The following is a 16,412-nucleotide window of genomic DNA, read 5'->3' on the forward strand; positions in this document are numbered from 1 at the left end:
GTAAATCAAAATAAGAAAGCCCTCCTGCTGCTGTCGCACCAACACAAGCGCTCGACGAGCCAGCACCTGCAGACACCAGAGGCTGCGCCTCCCTCCTCTGGCGCTGCGACTGCGGCGATCCTTTTGCGGAGTTGGTAAGAAAGGACACCCACAGCTGAATTGGCAAATTGAGCTTCGGATGCAACAAAGAAGGGGGGAGAACCTGGCGAGAAAGCGGGGTACGGCATACGGTCTACGCAAAAAGGCTGCAATTGGGCAACCCGATGGTGTTTCGAAAAACCGCTTCTGCTCCCGGGGGCCCTGCCCCTCAGGCAGTGAACGATTTGCTACCAGAGAGAACAAAAATGCAAGGGACGTCCGTAATGCTTCTTTGGTTGCCCTTTCTGCAGCATTGTTGCAGGCGTGCATGCACCGGCCCCGCGTAAGCCCCAAGCGCTGTAGGGGGCTCCTTACTTGCCCTGTGGATGTTTTCTTGGCCTGCCTTGGATTGGTGTTTGGCATTTGCCACCTACAAAGAGGACCGCAACTGAGCAGCATCTTCCTGGGTACCCCGGCACGTCCCCCTTCTGAAAATGATGTGGAGGGCATGCGGCATCAGCTACGCCAGATACACCGCGGAGATGGCGGAACTTCTAAGAAAGTGTGACTGCACATTGGCAAGCGAAGGGGTGGCAGGGGCGCTTCAGTGCGCATGTGGTCTTCGTGGAACGTCGTCCCCCTTTGCTGCCTCCCGTTCCACGCTTGGAGCAGAGACTTCCTTCGGCGTTGGCGCTACGGCGGCAGAAGCTGCATCCACGGCAGCAGCTGCTGCAGTGGGCAAGTGGCCTTAGGAGTCTTCGCGTGGTGGCACTCGAGATTTTCGTGCATGCATGCGGGAGCCCCAGCCTTCCTTCCCTTGTTTCGGTCTACAGGAGTGTGTGTCCTACTGGTGCCAGACCATGTTTTGCTGAGCTACTGATCGAAAGCAGCGCTAAGAATCACGGTGGTTGTTTTCTGTTGCATGCAGATGCCTGAAGGAACCTTACAGGACGCAGTTGCAGAACAAGAACCACATGCACGTCAGGGAGGCCGTGTACAAGCAGGGAACGGTTGTGTCCAGGGGTATGGCTGTTGACCTACGACTCCCTGACTCTTCAAGCCAAAGCTAGCGCGCGTGCGCTTATCCGAAAGTGCGCGCGTCTCCGCTACAAGCTGTTCCCACTTGTGGTGTGCCTGTTTTGTTTACAGAGACGTACGACAAACTCAAGGCTGCGTTTGAGGCTTGCGAAGTTGCAGCAAAAAAGGCCGAGTAGCGCTTCCGCCATGCCTCTTAAAGAGGCCCATAGAGGCTTTACGTCGCGGCAAAAGGGAGGTTTTACCTTCGTAATTGGGAGCTGTTACGTCCCCACCAGCCGGCTTCCCATGCATGAGACCCTCGTGACGTCTCGCCACTAGGGGCCGGCCCTCATCAAGCCCTGCAGTGCCCGCTACTGGAGTTGCATGCATGCGAAGCTCGCGGAACGGCAGGTGGACAAGTGTGGTTCTGTTTCTCACTCAACTGACTCCGTGTGACTCCGTGCATACTGGGGCCTAGAGACGCAGAAGGGCGTTCAAGTGTAAACAATGCGTGTGTCCATGCTAGCAAGAGAATCGCCCCCAGGTGCAATTAACCACGCGGTGCCGCTGCTGCAGTTTGGAGTCTCCGCAATGCGAAACACTTCCCAATGTTCCTTCCCATCGACGGCGGAATACGACCCACACCAAATGCTTTTTGTGTAGAGACCTGAGCATCTTAGGCGCTCTATTGGTTCCCAACGTTACCACACTAGCACGTGTTAGTTTCTTCGCGAGTGCTTTCGCTAAACCACTCTCCCTACTGCTGTCGCAGTGTGGGTCGTGGTGCTAAGAGGCTACGGCGCGGCCACAGGCTCAGCAGGTGGCTTCAGGAGCCTCAAATCTCCCGCCTTGCCACTGCATCTCCTCCAGTCGGGAGGATCAGACTGCCTGCTGCATACAGGCTTTAAAAGGATAAGGGCCAGTCGTGGCAGCAGAGCATCCGCAGCCGCACTGAGAGCCTCATGCTCGCTTGACTCGGCCTCTGTGCAGTTGCTGCTGGTTCCAGTACTCGTTAAAGGCCTTAAGGTCTTGGCCTCGCTTGTTGACTGCCACTAAACCAGGCACTGCGCGCAGCAAGATGCAGCGGAGAGACTCCAGCTCTCCTTGCTGCTGTTCAGGCACTGGCTGCAGCTGATGTTGCAGCGGCAGGAGCTGCTGCTGCTGCCGCTCCTGCTGCTGCTGCTGACAGGTCAGCACATCCTCGGGGGGCACCCAAATGCAGCGCATGCACTGACGAAGCTGCACCAGCAAGAGTAGCAAGTGGCGGAGGGGACTGTTCACCTGCAGCCAGAACAGCACAACGCCTGAAGAGACAACAACTGGCAGTGGAAAGCAATCATTCACTGGGCAGTTGCAGCCGCCGCGTCACAGGGTAGAAACAGCAGCGTCTGGGGAGGTCGGTCAGGCATGAAAAAAACGAGTTTAACCGAAAGCTGCACGTGTAGCGGCAGCAACGACAGCAAGCAAAAGCATAGTACCGTGTGGGGAGCAGTATACACAGGTTCTGCCGATCCTTTGCGGGCTGAATGCACTGCCTCTGGGCTGTACACAAACCCTAGCAGGGTAACCCGTCCCCGGAGCCTATTCAACGCTGCGGCGTCTAGCCCCTTCGAATTCCAGAGTAACAAGCAGCTGCCGTTGCTCTTCTGCCCCTCAGGGAACACCACGATGGGAGGAATAAACTTCTTGCCGGCGTTCCTGCCCTCCAGCGATAGCAGCAGAGCTGAGAGGGACGGAAACTGTCCGCAGCCTGCTGCCAGCTGCAGCAAAAAGGAGCATGCGCGGTAGCCGGTGAAGGTGTCATTGGACTGTTTATTCTTTCGAAGACAACGTGCAGCCAAGCCAGACGGAGCAAAGAGGCGACTCAAGCGGGCATGTGCAGCTACTTACCTCGAAGGAGAACGCGTATTTGAGAATCCCCCAGAAGGACAGTATGGAGAGCGAGCCGTCCGCGTGAATCCCCACAAAAATCGGGTTCAGTCGCATCTGTAGGTACAGAGGCTCAACGAACGACGTGAAAGACGACAAACAGAGAGACGCTGGGGAAGGACCTCTAGAGGCACTCAATCCTGTAAAGGCAGCCGGCTGCCTCGCCGTTTGGGGAGGAAGTGCTAGAAAAGAAGCAAACGGAGCAGCAGGCCGGAGCTTGCGAGGAAGAATCTTCAAGCGGCGGCAGTCTGCGGAAACGAGGAAAGACGCCATCGCGGGGAGCACCACTCTTTCCCCTCCTTCCCCCATGTAGAGAAGAGTGGGCAAGCGACACAAACTAGGCGCTAAGATGCTGCGAAGGAGCGGTTTTTTCTCTTCTCAGTCATAAGGCTACCCCTAGCGAGCGCCCTGGCAGAGGGCCCCATGCGGAGTGCGCAGTAAAACAGGCATGCAAGAAGACTTGCAACAAGGCACATGACCAGGTCGAAAAGGAGGGATGCAACGGAATTGACTGTGCGAGAGGAGCAGCACCTAGAGCGGTGTGCTCCACATGCCTGCTCGTACACAGAAGTTTCAGATGGCTCTGTTGGGCAGTAGGCGTCTGAGTGCATGTGCACTGGGAAACGTACCTGCAGCTTCTTCTAAAATCCAATGAAAACCGAAGGCGAGGAAGACGAGTCGGAGTGGCAACTGCAGCAGCGCTCGCTGCAGCCTCCACTGCAGAAAGGGTAGCGGCCGCAATGGGGCCAGGAGAACCAGCAGCAAGCCTGCCAGAAGCAGTGCAATCGCTAACAGGAGGATCCGTGCAATAGCCAGGAACAACAGACAGGGGTAGAGTGGAAGCCTAGCAACAGTCTTCGCGAACGCGAGGAAAGGAGAGCCTGAGAAAGTGGCTCCAAGCTGGTGCTGACTGTAGTAAGTGGGGACAAAGGGGTTACAGCCGGTCCGCTCGTCTGCGAACACCCTGTACTTTTCCATTGCGCCAGCACTGGTGCAGCAGTCACTAGTGAAGGTAGAGGTGGCGATGCTGTCTTGCTGCTGTCTTGTTGCTGTCTTGCTGCTGCCAGGTTCCACCAGCAGCCGCAGCAGCTAGCTTATTGGTGGTGTTTCAAGCCTGCGTATGCTACTGCCAGATTGATTCTGGCTTGTGCTCTTGCTGCCATTGCTGCGTGGCTGCTGCCCGTGCCGGTGCAGCTGACTTGTTGCAGCTGCTTGTGCGCTAGTAGGGTCCAGTGCGCAGTTGCGGGCTGAAGCGCTCCCTTTAAAAAGGCTTTCCAACTTGAGAGATGGTCAGCTTCCAACGAAAGTAGCAGAAGGGCAAACACATGCGGCGAACACGCAGCGTTGGGGGGCCCCCAATCAGTCGGCATGGAATGACGCCTCGGGGGTCTCTTCGTGTCGCTCCTCTTTCTCCCTTTCTTTGCTGGACTTTCAAATGCTTTTTACAATCACCTTACTATTTAAAGCTTTTAGCTAGACACCTAGTGGCAAGCCAGATGCAGGACACCCCATCGATCCTAGGTGAGCACCGAATCGTGCGCGAGTGCACACATCCTCATATTTCTTGCCGAGCAAGGCAGCGGAAAATGTGTTCGGGGCAACCAGATTTGGTCTGCCAGTGCAGCATAGGAAGCTTGGTTCTTGCTGCTTTGGAATTTTGACCACACGGGGGGAGCCATATTCACGCGCCTCTTAGCGCGAGTAGCCTCACTACTGTCCCGGACAAGTTCTGCCAGGGACAGATGAGTTACATATTCCTTCGTGTGCGCTCCGCTGTGCACCCGCACACGCTGCAGATGCCGCTGCAGGTGGAACTGTTCACTACGGATACTTCCTCACTGTGCGCGATGCACAGCCTTCACGAAATGCCTGTTTTCCACCACTAACAGTGCACGCTAAGGGCCTAAGATATGTGTATTTGCATGACACTACACGAGATTACAGGTGCCTGCACGATATACAAAACGGCGGGTACCTCGAACTATGGGTCAACGAGCTATGTAAGGGAAGGGGGTAGGCCGAGTCTCGCGCACGCAAAGCACAGAGGTCTCGAGTATTGCATGCAGGACACGTATGCCGTTTAAGGAGGTAATGGCCTTGGGCAGCTGGAACTGGATTCTGGGATCTGTTGGGGCAGCACCACATACTCAAAGGGCTGCCTGCATCCACCGTTTTCCACATTATGCACGCGTTCTCCACAAACGCACTCGCTGTGATGGTTAGTTGTACTTGAAACCATTCTGTGAGGCCTCCTCAGAGGGATCTGGGGCCAGATGGTTAAGCTGCAGTAGTTCTAGAGGCGTAGGTTCCGGTGGTTCTTGCAGCTGCTGGAGTAGGCGCTGAATTTGCGGACTAAGATCTGCCGCTGTAGGGCTCTCCTAAGGCACACAGCATGCCAAAATGTTCACGGTGTGCGCGTTTGAGGTGAAATAGCCAGGAGTAGACTCGTTGGACGATGAAGTCTTCCGATGCACGTAAGACTTCATGCTTACTAAAAGCAATACACAGGGCGACAAGGCCTGAAGTGGCAGCAGACATGCCATAGCAGGCCGAAAAAGGCAGTGAAATATTGAGCAGCAGCAACAGGCGCAGCCAGTATTTCTGTACTTGGATTTGGAGCTCTGTAGTTGTAATCCGCCAAATATCTGCGGCCGCGGACATCTCCGCAAAGAACCAGGAGTAGGGGAAAGCCTTCGGTAAGAGCACAGTACGGGCAGGAGAGAGCGCCGAACTTCGTCATGATATTAGTCGTTATTTCTTTGTCCTGATTTCGCTACTGTGGGTTGCTTGGTTTTTTGGTGAGGGTCACTGGAATTTGCCTCTCAAGGCAACTGCCTACCGTCGTGCATCCGTTTTCTATTACCGGAGGCCTTACGAGGAGAAAGCCTGAAAGAGGAGCAGCAGCAGCAGTAGCAAATAGTTGATGCATGTCTATTGCAAGCATTGCCTGAACCCCTGTGTGTTTCCTGTTGAACGCGACTGGAGACAATAAAAACTCTTCGCGAAAGCCACTTAGCCAAAGAGGCACTTCGAGAACGCGTTGAATGAGCTGGTTGACATAAGGCCGCACCTTTAACCTCAAAAATTTCCCGTAACCGCAACAACTGGGCATGGATGCTAGCATAACCCTCAGGGAGGTGCTGAGACTACAGAACATGTTGCAGTTATTCGGGCACACGGATAAGGATTCAGAGCTCGAAGTGGCTTTGCAGATGCCTTGAATATGGCGGGAAGGCGAAAGCCGACAGTGTGCCCACATAAATGCTGATAAGTTGGGACTTAGTATTTAGGGTTTACTGGACAAGGGAAGCCTGCAACGACGAGAAGGGGCTCCCTATGCATAGCGAGGTCCTTAGGAAGAGAGAAGTGCCTCTGCAGAGTAAGTGCAAAGGCCTGGAAAGATCGCTGGGACCTAGACGTGCTGCATGCTCTAAAAGGAAATTGTTTGAGCCTGGGAATCAGGAAGCTTCTAAGAGCATGGTGGTGAGCGTCGCGCAGACTTGGCTTACCGCCGGGATGGATGGCCCTAACAAGTCTGTTCACCGCTCCCCGCACACACGCACATAGAAGTTCCCATCAATAGGCATCACAATCTGTGTTAGTGCCTGCCAATGTACAAATGGTAAGTCTTGGAGGGTCTTTCGGGGGCTTGCCGCCATCAGTCATTTTCACGGTCAAGGGCTCACAAAGTGTTTTGCTGTCTATGGTAAAGCTCGAGATTTTTGTTTGTCGCATAACCCTCACCTAGCGCATTACTCTCTAGGATAAAAAGTTGGCTGCTTAGGGAGAGTGCTAGGCCCTCTCTGACCGTCTGCGCTATTGTTGGTGGTAGCAGGCCGTCCGCGAGCAGTATAACTGAGCGTTTATAAAGAGCATCGGCAATCTCTCTTGTTGCTGCTGCTCGCGCATTTCCCGCTGCTGTAGATGAAGGACTGGAGTCTTCCTCTTCCTCCCCGCTGCTGCCCTCCGAGGATAGCGCCAGCGCAGCAGTAGCAGCGGGGCTCAGTCGGATACGAAGACACCGATCTTTGTAGGCCTCAGCAATTAGCTCTAGAGAAAGAAGAAGCCGATTGCGACAATAAAGCGGCAGGCGGTCCACTACGTGTGCGCCCATAATTGAATTTATGAATATACCCGTGGAGCTCAATCTTGATGGATCCCCGCTTAATCTTGATGGATCCCCGCCTAGTCTATTGCGGCCTTTCAACGGCTGTGCTTGTAAATAATGCCCCACAAGCCTGTAAGCTAGCATTCACCCTTTACAGCCTCTCTGTACTGTAGACGCGTCTGGCTCTTCCCCTGATGCTCCCCTCCGTCTCGATCTGACTGTCTGTCGTAGTTTCTGTGCCATTACCACTGTTTCTTTAGTGTTGCCCGCGCTCTCCCCCAATGAGCCTTTCCCCCATTCTAACCGTTTCAGGGATGCCGTGTTTTCCGAAGTTCTCTTGCATTATAGCTACATCTGCATCTCAGTGAGCGTAATGCCACTTATCTGTAGACGCTGTCTCAGCGCACGCAGAAACAAACACTAAGCCGTACCCCTGGTATTCTTTCTGGTGGACAACCTTGAATCAAGTTCCTCCTCATCTCCGTCGGTGCGGTCCTCTCGGTTGTCTTGCGCTGCTTCCTCCTCAAGCACCTGCAAGCCGCAACCCTTGCAAGAAGGCAAAGTTCTCACAGTGATGCCCTACGAACCCTTGCCACCAAAGTCCAAGGTGCCTCTCCTGGCGTCACATCTCCTGCCTGTGATAATTATGTGTATACTTGTTTGAGGTAGCGCTTAGCTGGCTATTGTGAGCCCTAACAAGCTGTGGCTATCACACTGGCTTGACCGCGAGGCTATTCCATGTGCAGACACCTTAAGCCACACCCACCCCCTGTGCAGCCTCCACAATGATAATGCGGCTCAGAGGGAGCTTATAGTTCTCGAGCTTCTGAGTCCAATCCACAGACATTAACAGGCTAGCTCTTCATCCTAGGCAAAGTCGTGAAAAGAGTGTGCAGGTCTCATTCCCTGCTCCTCACCACAGATGTCGCGAGTGCTACCGGACCGACTGCTGTTGCTGCTAAATCGGTTGCTGCAGCCTACGCGTTCGATGCTATCCAGAACATCCACCAGCAGTACTCCATTGTATGGAGAGTGGCCATGAGGCTTTTGCAGGGCTCTAAGAACTTCAGCCACGTCGGCAGGGGTTCTCGGCTTGCCCTTGGCCTGCTCCGAGCCCTTGAAGAGTACCTTTGGTGCTCTTGTTACTGGCGCTGCTCCCTGTTGTTGTTGATTGACGTACTTCTCTGCACAGATAAGCAAGTGATGTGACTTCGCCTGTGTATACAACTTTTGCACACCCAGCAGTCACTCGACAAGTAGCCCCTACTGCGAGCACGATTTTTGCTACTTCCGCCCTTATGGCTGTTGCTCCCAAAGTCACAGCGTACCAAAGTCAGGAATAAGCTTCAGCCCAAGTATCTTAGCCACTGCTTCTCCAAGAAGGGGTTTTGAAAGGCCTTTGGAAGCGATCATAGCTACTACATCGCGACGAAGGACGCTGAGTCAGGGGTCCATCACCAAGCCCATTGACAAACGACCATCGCAACGGCAGGCGAGGCTGGCGCGCAGTGGTATGTTGAACATTCAATAAACGGCAGCGACAAAGCAGGAAAACACTGGCGTACCTTGATATTTCGTCCTTAAGCTGCCCCAAATCTCCCTCTCCTGTAACCGAAATACGCTTTGCCTTGCCCTGCAAAAGTAAGCAAGGTTTTAGCAAGCTGGGCAAAACGTTGCTCACCTAGCGCTACAAGCTGACTGGCCGCCAACCTCCTTGAACTCACAGAGTACCTAGCATCCACTCATTAAAATACTTCTTCTCGGTGTCAACTTAACAGGTGGCTCAAACCCAGACAGCACATAGCACGCAAAGTGTCACCATGCGACCAAACGGTTTGGGGGGAAACGCAGATTCTGGAGGGCCCTTAGTCACCTCCATAGCGAAGTGCAATAAAGCTGCACTTGGGGCCTTGGCGTGGTGCGGCGCAGGGCCCTTGTCGTCGGGCACTTGGCCTGTCGCTGCGCTCACAAGCGGTCGTTCCAAACTCTGATAACCCCTAAACTTGATGGCTGATCCGTTACCCTTCTGCAGATTCGAGGTTTCATGAACTGCTGAGGATACACCAGCGTTCTGGCCACAGAATCAGGGTACGGGCTTACCTGCATGGGAGTTCAGGTGGAGGAGAGCGCAGACTCTGCAGTTGTCTGCAAAAGACCTAACCTCAGCGGGCCCGAGGAGTGCTGGAGGCATTTGTAGAGCCACCATAGGGCATCTTCGTAACCACGCCAGTCTGTTGACGGCGCGTGAGAGCAGTGCGCCATCCTGGAAGAAAAACCAGTTAGCAGAGCTGACACAGCACGCGAAGAAAAACTGAAAAGGCTTGAAGAACTCAAGACTATACCCAAAGCAGCCACACGGGAAGCCACCTGGAGTACGCCGTTGCAGTCGGTACAACAACAAACAGAGGCTGCTGTGAGGTGCTACTCCGTTCGCGAAGCCAAGGAACCAGCGCAGCATAGATGCAGTCGGTTTTACGACTGCTCTTACTGGAACCGCGGCTCTACGTATTCCTTACATTACTGAGGCAATTGCAAGACGCATCAGAAGAGCTACAGGAGTAACACGTGTTGCTACGAAACTGCTGCTGCTGTCGCTGCTGCTGCTGGCGCTCAAGGGTGAGAAGTGCTTCTGCGTCCGCAACAATGGTTTCCTCCAGCACGTCCTGTGCAGCGGCTGCTGCAGTTGCAGTTGCTTCTGGAGATCCGTGCAGCAGCAGCACACGAGCCTGCAGCTGGGTTGCTGCTGCTCGCAAAAGCACGTGCTGCAGCTTCTCTGGCGGACTAGCGAGACAGTTTACTTGGAACGCTGACAAATCCGCAGTGTACAGGCAGCCCCGACTCTGCAACATACAAGGCATATGCGGTAGCCATCGAAGAACTACCCGTCAAACAGCAGCTGTTACTGTGTTTGCTTGCTTTTCCCGCGAATCAGTTTCTATTGCGTGTTTGGTGGTTGCACCTGCACTCGCGATATTGCCGCTATGGGTGCACGAAGTACTAAGCCTCAAAATTGACATGTGTTCTGCTACTTTCCTTCAGGGCCCCCCTTCGTCCGTGTCCAAGTGCCTGGTTGCGTCGGAGTTTGCGCGAGCCAGGAACTTTCAAGGGTTCCAGTTGATGAGTACACTGCCTGGTCCTACCTGGAGCTTTTCTAGGGTCTCCTGGGCCTCTGTTTCTTCAGTTGTTGCTCTGCAATTCTCCACTTCCAATAGGGGTTTCCCGCTTGGAGAGCCCAAGGGTAGCAGCTTCGAGACGGCGCTCGAACATGACAGCAACAACGCCGAGACGCGGCATTGAAGCTGCACAGACACGGCGCCGACAGCAGCAGCAAAAGCAGGGGAAGCACATCGTCTAAACCTGCAGGAGCACTTTTTTCGAGAAAGAATGCATTTGCGTAAAAGATTCAGGATACTCTAAAGACCTTGCAGTTAACCTATTGCACCTGCTAGGCAATTCTCGTGAGAGACCTAGCGACAGTACAGGATCATGTGGGTTGATTTTTAGGTGCCCCTTACATTTTCCTGCACGAACTCAATTTGCCGGATACTCCTCGGAAAATTTGATACCACGAAGCCTAGGTAGCCTGAACAGCCGCTTCAAAATTCTAAATACTCAAGCCTCAATATTATCAAGCACACCCTACGCCCTTCCGTCTGAGTCAGGTGCCACTAGTAATGTGGGCTGCTCTGGCATCCAGGCCGCCTGAAGGCGGCATCGTGGAGATCTACGGGCTTCGGAATTTTAGCTCATTGCTTGGTTTAGATTTCAGGGCTTGGCTTTAAGGGAGAAGGGCCAGTGCCTGCCTTCTTTTTGGAGGACCTCAATTTTGTCCAAGAGGGCTGGGCAGACTACAACTGCCGGATGAGCGCCATACAGAGGTTTGCGCTTGGCACCACCACCACTACCTGCAGCTAATGCTATTTCCTTGTCCATGTCAATATGTGCGAGTCCAAAGCAACAACAAAGGCACTCCAGTAAAGGCCGTAGCGGTAGCCCAGGATCCGAAAAGACAAACACCAATGATGGCCGCAGAACATCCGCAACAACATCGTACAGGATCCCGCTACTCTTGGCCTCATCATTGATGTTAAATGGTGTAAGCAGCTGCACAGAGATCGCGCAGTGACCGCATATTCATATATTTATTTACGGCATTTGCCCTTACACCCATAACCTACAGTCGGTGGCATCTGCCGTGTTACTGCGGTTCCATGCCCTAGATGCCGCATGTACGAAAGACTCATCAGGCTTGCACTTTAGCACTCAGGGAGAGCAGACGATGTTATAAGGCCAGAAGCCTTACTCTCCCTGTTGCCTTCGCGGAATCATGGGCAGCGGCAGCAGCTGCGCCGCCAAAAGAGGCCCCTGCAAACCCCCAAAGCAAACACATCAGACAGCCAGAAAGAGTCCTCGAAAGCTCCTGTGTACTAATGCTCTCGCTGAAAGCTTTCCAATTGTGCTGCTCTTGCTACTGCAAGCACTTGCTTCCTGCCTTTGATGGTGAAGCTAGCGCGTTATCGTCTCAAAAGGAGGAGACGCACCCGAAGGAGCTACAGTCAGCGGCTGCACCTCAGTGAAAGCCTGAGTGAGCAGTTTCCAGTCGGCAAGACACAAATCCTCTTCCAGAGAAACCAAAAGACAGCCGCTGAAGTTTCTCGTACGGCTGCTGCTGTGGGGTGGCAGCTTTCGAGCTAGGAGAGTCCGCAGGGCTGTGGCAGGGTCCTCGCACATCGCGGTCTCCCGCAACAGCTCCGCTGTACATAGACAGCCACATCACTGGAATGAACAGGTGCCCGTGCAATTGCCCAGATATCAGGCTAAGCAACGGTATTACAATGCTTTTCAGGGCCTCGTTGGTGCAGATCGTAGGATCTACGAAGAGCTTCCACGGTACAAGACAAACCAGCAGACAAAATGGGAGCCTGAAGCTTTGCCGTCGGTAGCTGCAGATCCTTTTGCTCGGGCTGCTGGAAGCCCACCAGTAAAACTACCCGGGGACATTTAATAGTGCTTGCGGTGCAGATTTTCTGGCCTTGCTGCTGGTGCTCCTCCTTCGTCGTTACCCTGTGGCCGCCCCCTCCAGGGCGCACGCCTGCAGAGTCAACGATCTGAAATGCGAAGCTCCCCTTTAGCAGTATCGACACTAGAAGCCAAGCCCAAGTACAGACACCATCACCAGTAACAATGCTTGCTCTCTCTTCAACAATGGTGCCTTGTCATTTTTTCCACAAAGTAAACCCAACCACAGGGAGCTCGCTGCCAAATCCTGTAGAAGAGATGGTTGGCCCAGACGCTAAAGATAAGGCCAGAACACTGAGCGAAGATCGTACTCGCTGCCAGCTCGGCGGAAGCTTCAATGGCTTCCTTAAGCTGCCTTTCACGCTTAACTGCGCCTTCCAGCCAATGGCCTATCCACGCGATAGCCGCCAAACCCTGAGGCCGGGGTCGCTCTTTACAGAGGGCCTTTAGTGACCTGCAGCAACAAGAGACAGACGCATAACCCGCAGGGTAGCAATTCGATCGGAACTTCGCTCTTCAAGTGTGAAGGAGGTGATGCTACCAGCAAGTATTCTGTGGCACCCACGACCGGGTGTTTGCTGCTCCGCGGGTGCGCTGTGGCGAGTGGTGTAAGACCCGGGTGCCTTGAGGAAGAAAAGCGCGTACTCAAGGACAAGAACTTCTAGGCTTCCGGTAGTTCCTGTGCATTGGTCCGACTCTCCCAGTCTGCGATGCAATGCATGATTACAGCAAATGCACTTGAAGTCTCTGCGGGTGACACCAGCGCAAAATGCTCTACCGTTGAGAGCTTACGCGGCGAATTTTCCAGGTTTAGATCCTGCCTCTAGGACACGGGGTGCTTCAGGAGGCAGCAAGAGCAAGGGCAATGGTTTCATAGAGCACGCTGCAGCCAGCGCTGCCGCTTCTTCTTCGGTTGCTGATGCAAAGCCAATGCAGCGGCGAGCCCGGCCACACAAGCTTCCTGGCCTGGGCATCCCTGCTGCCGCTGCTGCTGCTGCTGCTGTTGCTGAGGCTTTCGCGGCTTGTAACTGAGCTGAAATAAGGCTAGAGTAGCCGTTGTTATTTTGACTAGTAGACACTGTTTTCGCCACCGCAGTGGCAGCTGCCGCTGTGGCTGCTGCTGTTGTGGTAGCAGCTGCTGCAGCAGCGCCGAAGGGCACTGGGCACTGGGGGCCTAAGATGTCAGTAAAGACTCGAGGGGCTGCCGTGCGTCCCAACAACAAAACCCACGCATCCTGTCCTTTGAGGGAAGAGACAATGGCACTGTAGTCGGGCCGGTCTTGCCACTCCTGAGAGATGTGCAGGCAGGGGGGCCGTCTATGTGGCTACTACAAACAGCAGTAAAACCGCCAGAAAACTCGGAAGCACCAGCAGCACGTGAATGTAGTCAACGCTACCTGACACAAGATATCAATTAGTTTCTTCTCCAAGCGCTGCTCCTTCTCCCAAAGAATAATGAAACTCTTCAGTCCAAACAGCTTGCGGAGCTCTTCCTTTTGCTGATCTAGCTGCTTGTGTTGACCCACATGGCGAAGCTCTTTTGTTAAAAAGATTGCACATGTGCACTGAACACGAAGCAATGGCCGCGGATGGGGTGGACTGCCGAAGAGTATTTCCATGAAGCGAGAAGCCTCTGCTCGGGTATACGGTGCGTGCTGCAGCAGCAGCAAAAGCAGCAGCACCGCAAATAGTCCCCCTTTAATCCATAGGGAGGGGTTTCTATGCGCATTCACTTGCTTTGGTCTGTGCTTCAAAGAAAGCAGACATTTGGCCTCCTTACAAATCCGTTCCTCAAGCGTGAGGATCCACATAGAGCTCGTAGGCTGTTGGGCCGAAGGATCGCTGCTCTCGAGGGATCTGGAGGCCCGCAGAGCTGCCTCAGCCGACGTAGAGCGTCACATCCTTCAACAACAATTGCCCCTATCCATGCACGCGAAGACAGGAGCCAAAGAACAGAAAGCTGGAAGTCAGACCTGCCCGTGCTGCTGCGCAGTGCAGGGGTACTGTTTTCGATGTAGACACCGCGGAAAGAGTAGCGTATGCTGCACCAGACAATGAGGGTTGATACTAGCATATCGGAGTTGAAAATCCTGTTGTTGCAGGCATTACGCAAGGGGAGCATAGTACAGAAGAGTAAAGCGGCCCTATAGATCTAGCAGCGGCTGATCCTTAGGTTGCTGTCAGACGCACTGCAACCTGTTGGTTCGCAGAGGTAGGTCTCCATTGCCGGATACTTTGGCTGTGACCGTCAAACAGATATCCAGAAGAAAGTAAACAGCATGCTCATTTAATCATGCTGTTGCAGCTGGCAGCAGCCGTTTGCAGCAGCAACAGCAAACATAGCGTTTGCCATAGAGATGTTCAAAAATCAGGCAATGTGGAGAAGCGGAAGGATCTAGCACTTCCAACTAGTGGTCATCTTAAAACATTTGTGGCTGACCAAAGGCGCCTTCACGCATGCGTACCTTGTTGACAATGTCGGGGAAGAGCTTTGCAACATCATGTTGGCCGAGACGAAACTCGACAGAGGCTAAAATGATGAGCCCATCTTCCAGCACTAGCACATCAATCGCCCTTTCAGGGCAAGCCTCTCCTCGTGCTGCTGCTGCAGCTGCGGCAGCTGTTACGTCCGGCTTCACCAGCAAGACAGAGCGTTCAACCTGCGATGAGGCCACTGCAGCGACAGCAACCACACCAGAAGCAGCCAACAGCAGCTGCAGGTGGAGGTGTACAGTAGAGAGCGAGGCTTCTGTCACTTTCTTTTTCCACAGTTGGTCGGGTGTGACAGTGCCGACACCGAAAGAAATGAAGCAGCAGTTGCTGTGCCAGCTGTGGCACATCAAGTGAACTAGGTTACCGACTAACCGGATGGGTAAAAGAAGAGGACATCCCTTTCAAAGGTCCATCGGCAGGTGCTGAAGTAAAATTGTTGGGGACCTGCCGCTTCAATGCAGAATGCGTTCCGGAACCTGCGGGCAGCACTCTAAGGCTCACAGACCACTATGTAGGCCAAAACCTTTTCGTGTTGTCAGCTTATGCATGAATCCATCTGTATGTTTGTCAGTTTGGCATGCTCCTAGTCTCCTCTAGCCAGACTGCGTGTTGGGAAATGCAAAACGAAACCATTACAGACGCAGCCACCGCTGTGGAAAAATTTAGCTAGGGAACTAGAACTATATTTTTACGCCTCAACCAAGCCCGTTTCATCTTCCTCTCCGGTGGTTACTGCTTCTGCTGCAGTTGTTGCTGCTGCAAGGGAATCTGCTAGGCGTTTGCGGGTCTTTCCTAGGGGATGCTGCACTAGCAAGACGGAGCAGAGTCCCCGCGTAAGCTCCACCAGGAGGGCTTCGCGGTTCCATCCCCGTGGTGTTTCCCGCAATGCCTCTTCTGCTTCGTTCTGAGTGAGTCCCAGCAAGACCATTTAACAAGCTAATGGCAATAAAAAGGACCTGCCGTCTCTTCCCGTAGAAGGGCGAGATACATGCGCTGGAGAATATGCAGCACCCTAGCTCTTTGGTCATTAGCCGAAGACTTTGGCGAAAGAGTTCGTGAGATAGCCCAGTCAAAGGCATATTATACTACCTCAGTAAAGGCAAATGTTTTGGTTCGTATAATATCGTAGCACGTGTCCAGCAATAGCTCCTCCACAACTGTAGCCTGAAGAACAAGACCAGATGTTGAGTCAAATTTCAGGGCTTAGGCAGGCAGAATTGGATTGTAGCATGCTCTGAATCGTTCTCGAGGACCGTAGCCTGCCTATTGGCAAGCGAGGGGGCCTATTACTAGGACATGCACTGTGAAGCTTTAGACTCTGTGGTGGTGTTACCGAAGAAAAGCTTTACGATGTTGTTCGTATGGGTATCTAAACGTGAGGAAAACTTTTCTGTCGATACCAAATGCAGAACGAGAGGTTGTTGTCTATGGTAGGCAAGAACGAGGATGAAAATTTAGGTAAAAGTGTAAACTGAATGTCTGATATAAATACTTTCGCTATGTGTACCTTCTTCCGCCTAATAATCTCTGGAAAGAGGAGCAATATGGCTCCGTCCCCAGGTTTGTCCGCCATGGCGAATTCCTGGATGGTCTCTTGGGATGCGCGCCTAGAAGGAGAAATCTTGCTACTTGAAAATTGAGGGTGCATGTAAATGCTATGACTTCACCTCAAAATACAGTATTGTCCCTATTTTCGCGCCCATTAGCGGAGCAGGGGAAGACACAAGGTTTCCTGTGGAGAGACACACTGAGAGTGTTGTGAATGCAT

At 53.3% G+C, this 16,412-nt stretch overlaps 3 protein-coding genes across 3 annotated transcripts; 1 reads left to right on the forward strand and 2 right to left on the reverse strand.

Annotated features, from left to right (window-relative positions):
• The first annotated feature begins 572 nt into the window (after window positions 1–572).
• On the forward strand, window positions 573–1,292 carry LOC34621028 (ATP synthase subunit epsilon, mitochondrial). Its single transcript, XM_026338609.1, has 3 exons — window positions 573–640; window positions 1,007–1,101; window positions 1,228–1,292. Exons 1-3 carry the CDS (start codon window positions 573–575, stop codon window positions 1,290–1,292), a joined length of 228 nt encoding a protein of 75 aa, XP_026194394.1.
• A 763-nt stretch (window positions 1,293–2,055) lies between these two features.
• Window positions 2,056–4,002, reverse strand: LOC34621027. The gene is made up of 5 exons (XM_026338581.1): window positions 3,890–4,002; window positions 3,700–3,812; window positions 2,986–3,272; window positions 2,574–2,855; window positions 2,056–2,376 (listed from the first exon to the last, which is right to left on the reverse strand). The coding sequence occupies exons 1-5, from the start codon at window positions 4,000–4,002 to the stop codon at window positions 2,056–2,058; spliced, it is 1,116 nt and encodes a 371-aa protein (XP_026194366.1).
• A 116-nt stretch (window positions 4,003–4,118) lies between these two features.
• LOC34621026 lies at window positions 4,119–16,217 on the reverse strand. The gene is given in 28 exon segments (XM_026338582.1): window positions 4,119–4,447; window positions 4,506–4,668; window positions 4,864–4,927; window positions 5,254–5,402; window positions 5,632–5,685; window positions 5,864–6,003; window positions 6,763–7,214; window positions 7,281–7,431; window positions 7,564–7,663; window positions 7,899–7,990; window positions 8,116–8,316; window positions 8,461–8,570; window positions 8,698–8,765; window positions 9,006–9,203; window positions 9,649–9,972; window positions 10,648–10,736; window positions 11,038–11,236; window positions 11,300–11,386; window positions 12,467–12,605; window positions 12,944–13,440; window positions 13,549–13,806; window positions 13,932–14,071; window positions 14,342–14,390; window positions 14,617–14,825; window positions 15,017–15,120; window positions 15,337–15,548; window positions 15,734–15,808; window positions 16,152–16,217. Coding segments are annotated over 28 exon segments (4,719 nt in total).
• Between the last annotated feature and the right edge of the window lie 195 nt (window positions 16,218–16,412).

Source organism: Cyclospora cayetanensis, unplaced genomic scaffold, assembly GCF_002999335.1.
Source record: "Cyclospora cayetanensis isolate NF1_C8 unplaced genomic scaffold, CcayRef3 CcayRef3_contig_28, whole genome shotgun sequence".
Taxonomy (NCBI): Eukaryota; Apicomplexa; class Conoidasida; order Eucoccidiorida; family Eimeriidae; genus Cyclospora; species Cyclospora cayetanensis.

Coding starts and splice junctions, on each gene's coding strand:
- LOC34621028 (XM_026338609.1), top strand. CDS start 573: ATGATGTGGAGGGCATGCGGCATCAGCTACGCCAGATACACCGCGGAG. Junction 641..1,006: donor ATGGCGGAACTTCTAAGAAA/GTGTGACTGCAC, acceptor TGTTGCATGCAG/ATGCCTGAAGGAACCTTACA. Junction 1,102..1,227: donor GGGAACGGTTGTGTCCAGGG/GTATGGCTGTTG, acceptor TTTTGTTTACAG/AGACGTACGACAAACTCAAG.
- LOC34621027 (XM_026338581.1), bottom strand. CDS start 4,002: ATGGAAAAGTACAGGGTGTTCGCAGACGAGCGGACCGGCTGTAACCCC. Junction 3,273..3,699: donor TGCAGTTGCCACTCCGACTC/GTCTTCCTCGCC, acceptor TCGTTTCCGCAG/ACTGCCGCCGCTTGAAGATT. Junction 2,856..2,985: donor AATACGCGTTCTCCTTCGAG/GTAAGTAGCTGC, acceptor TTTTTGCTGCAG/CTGGCAGCAGGCTGCGGACA.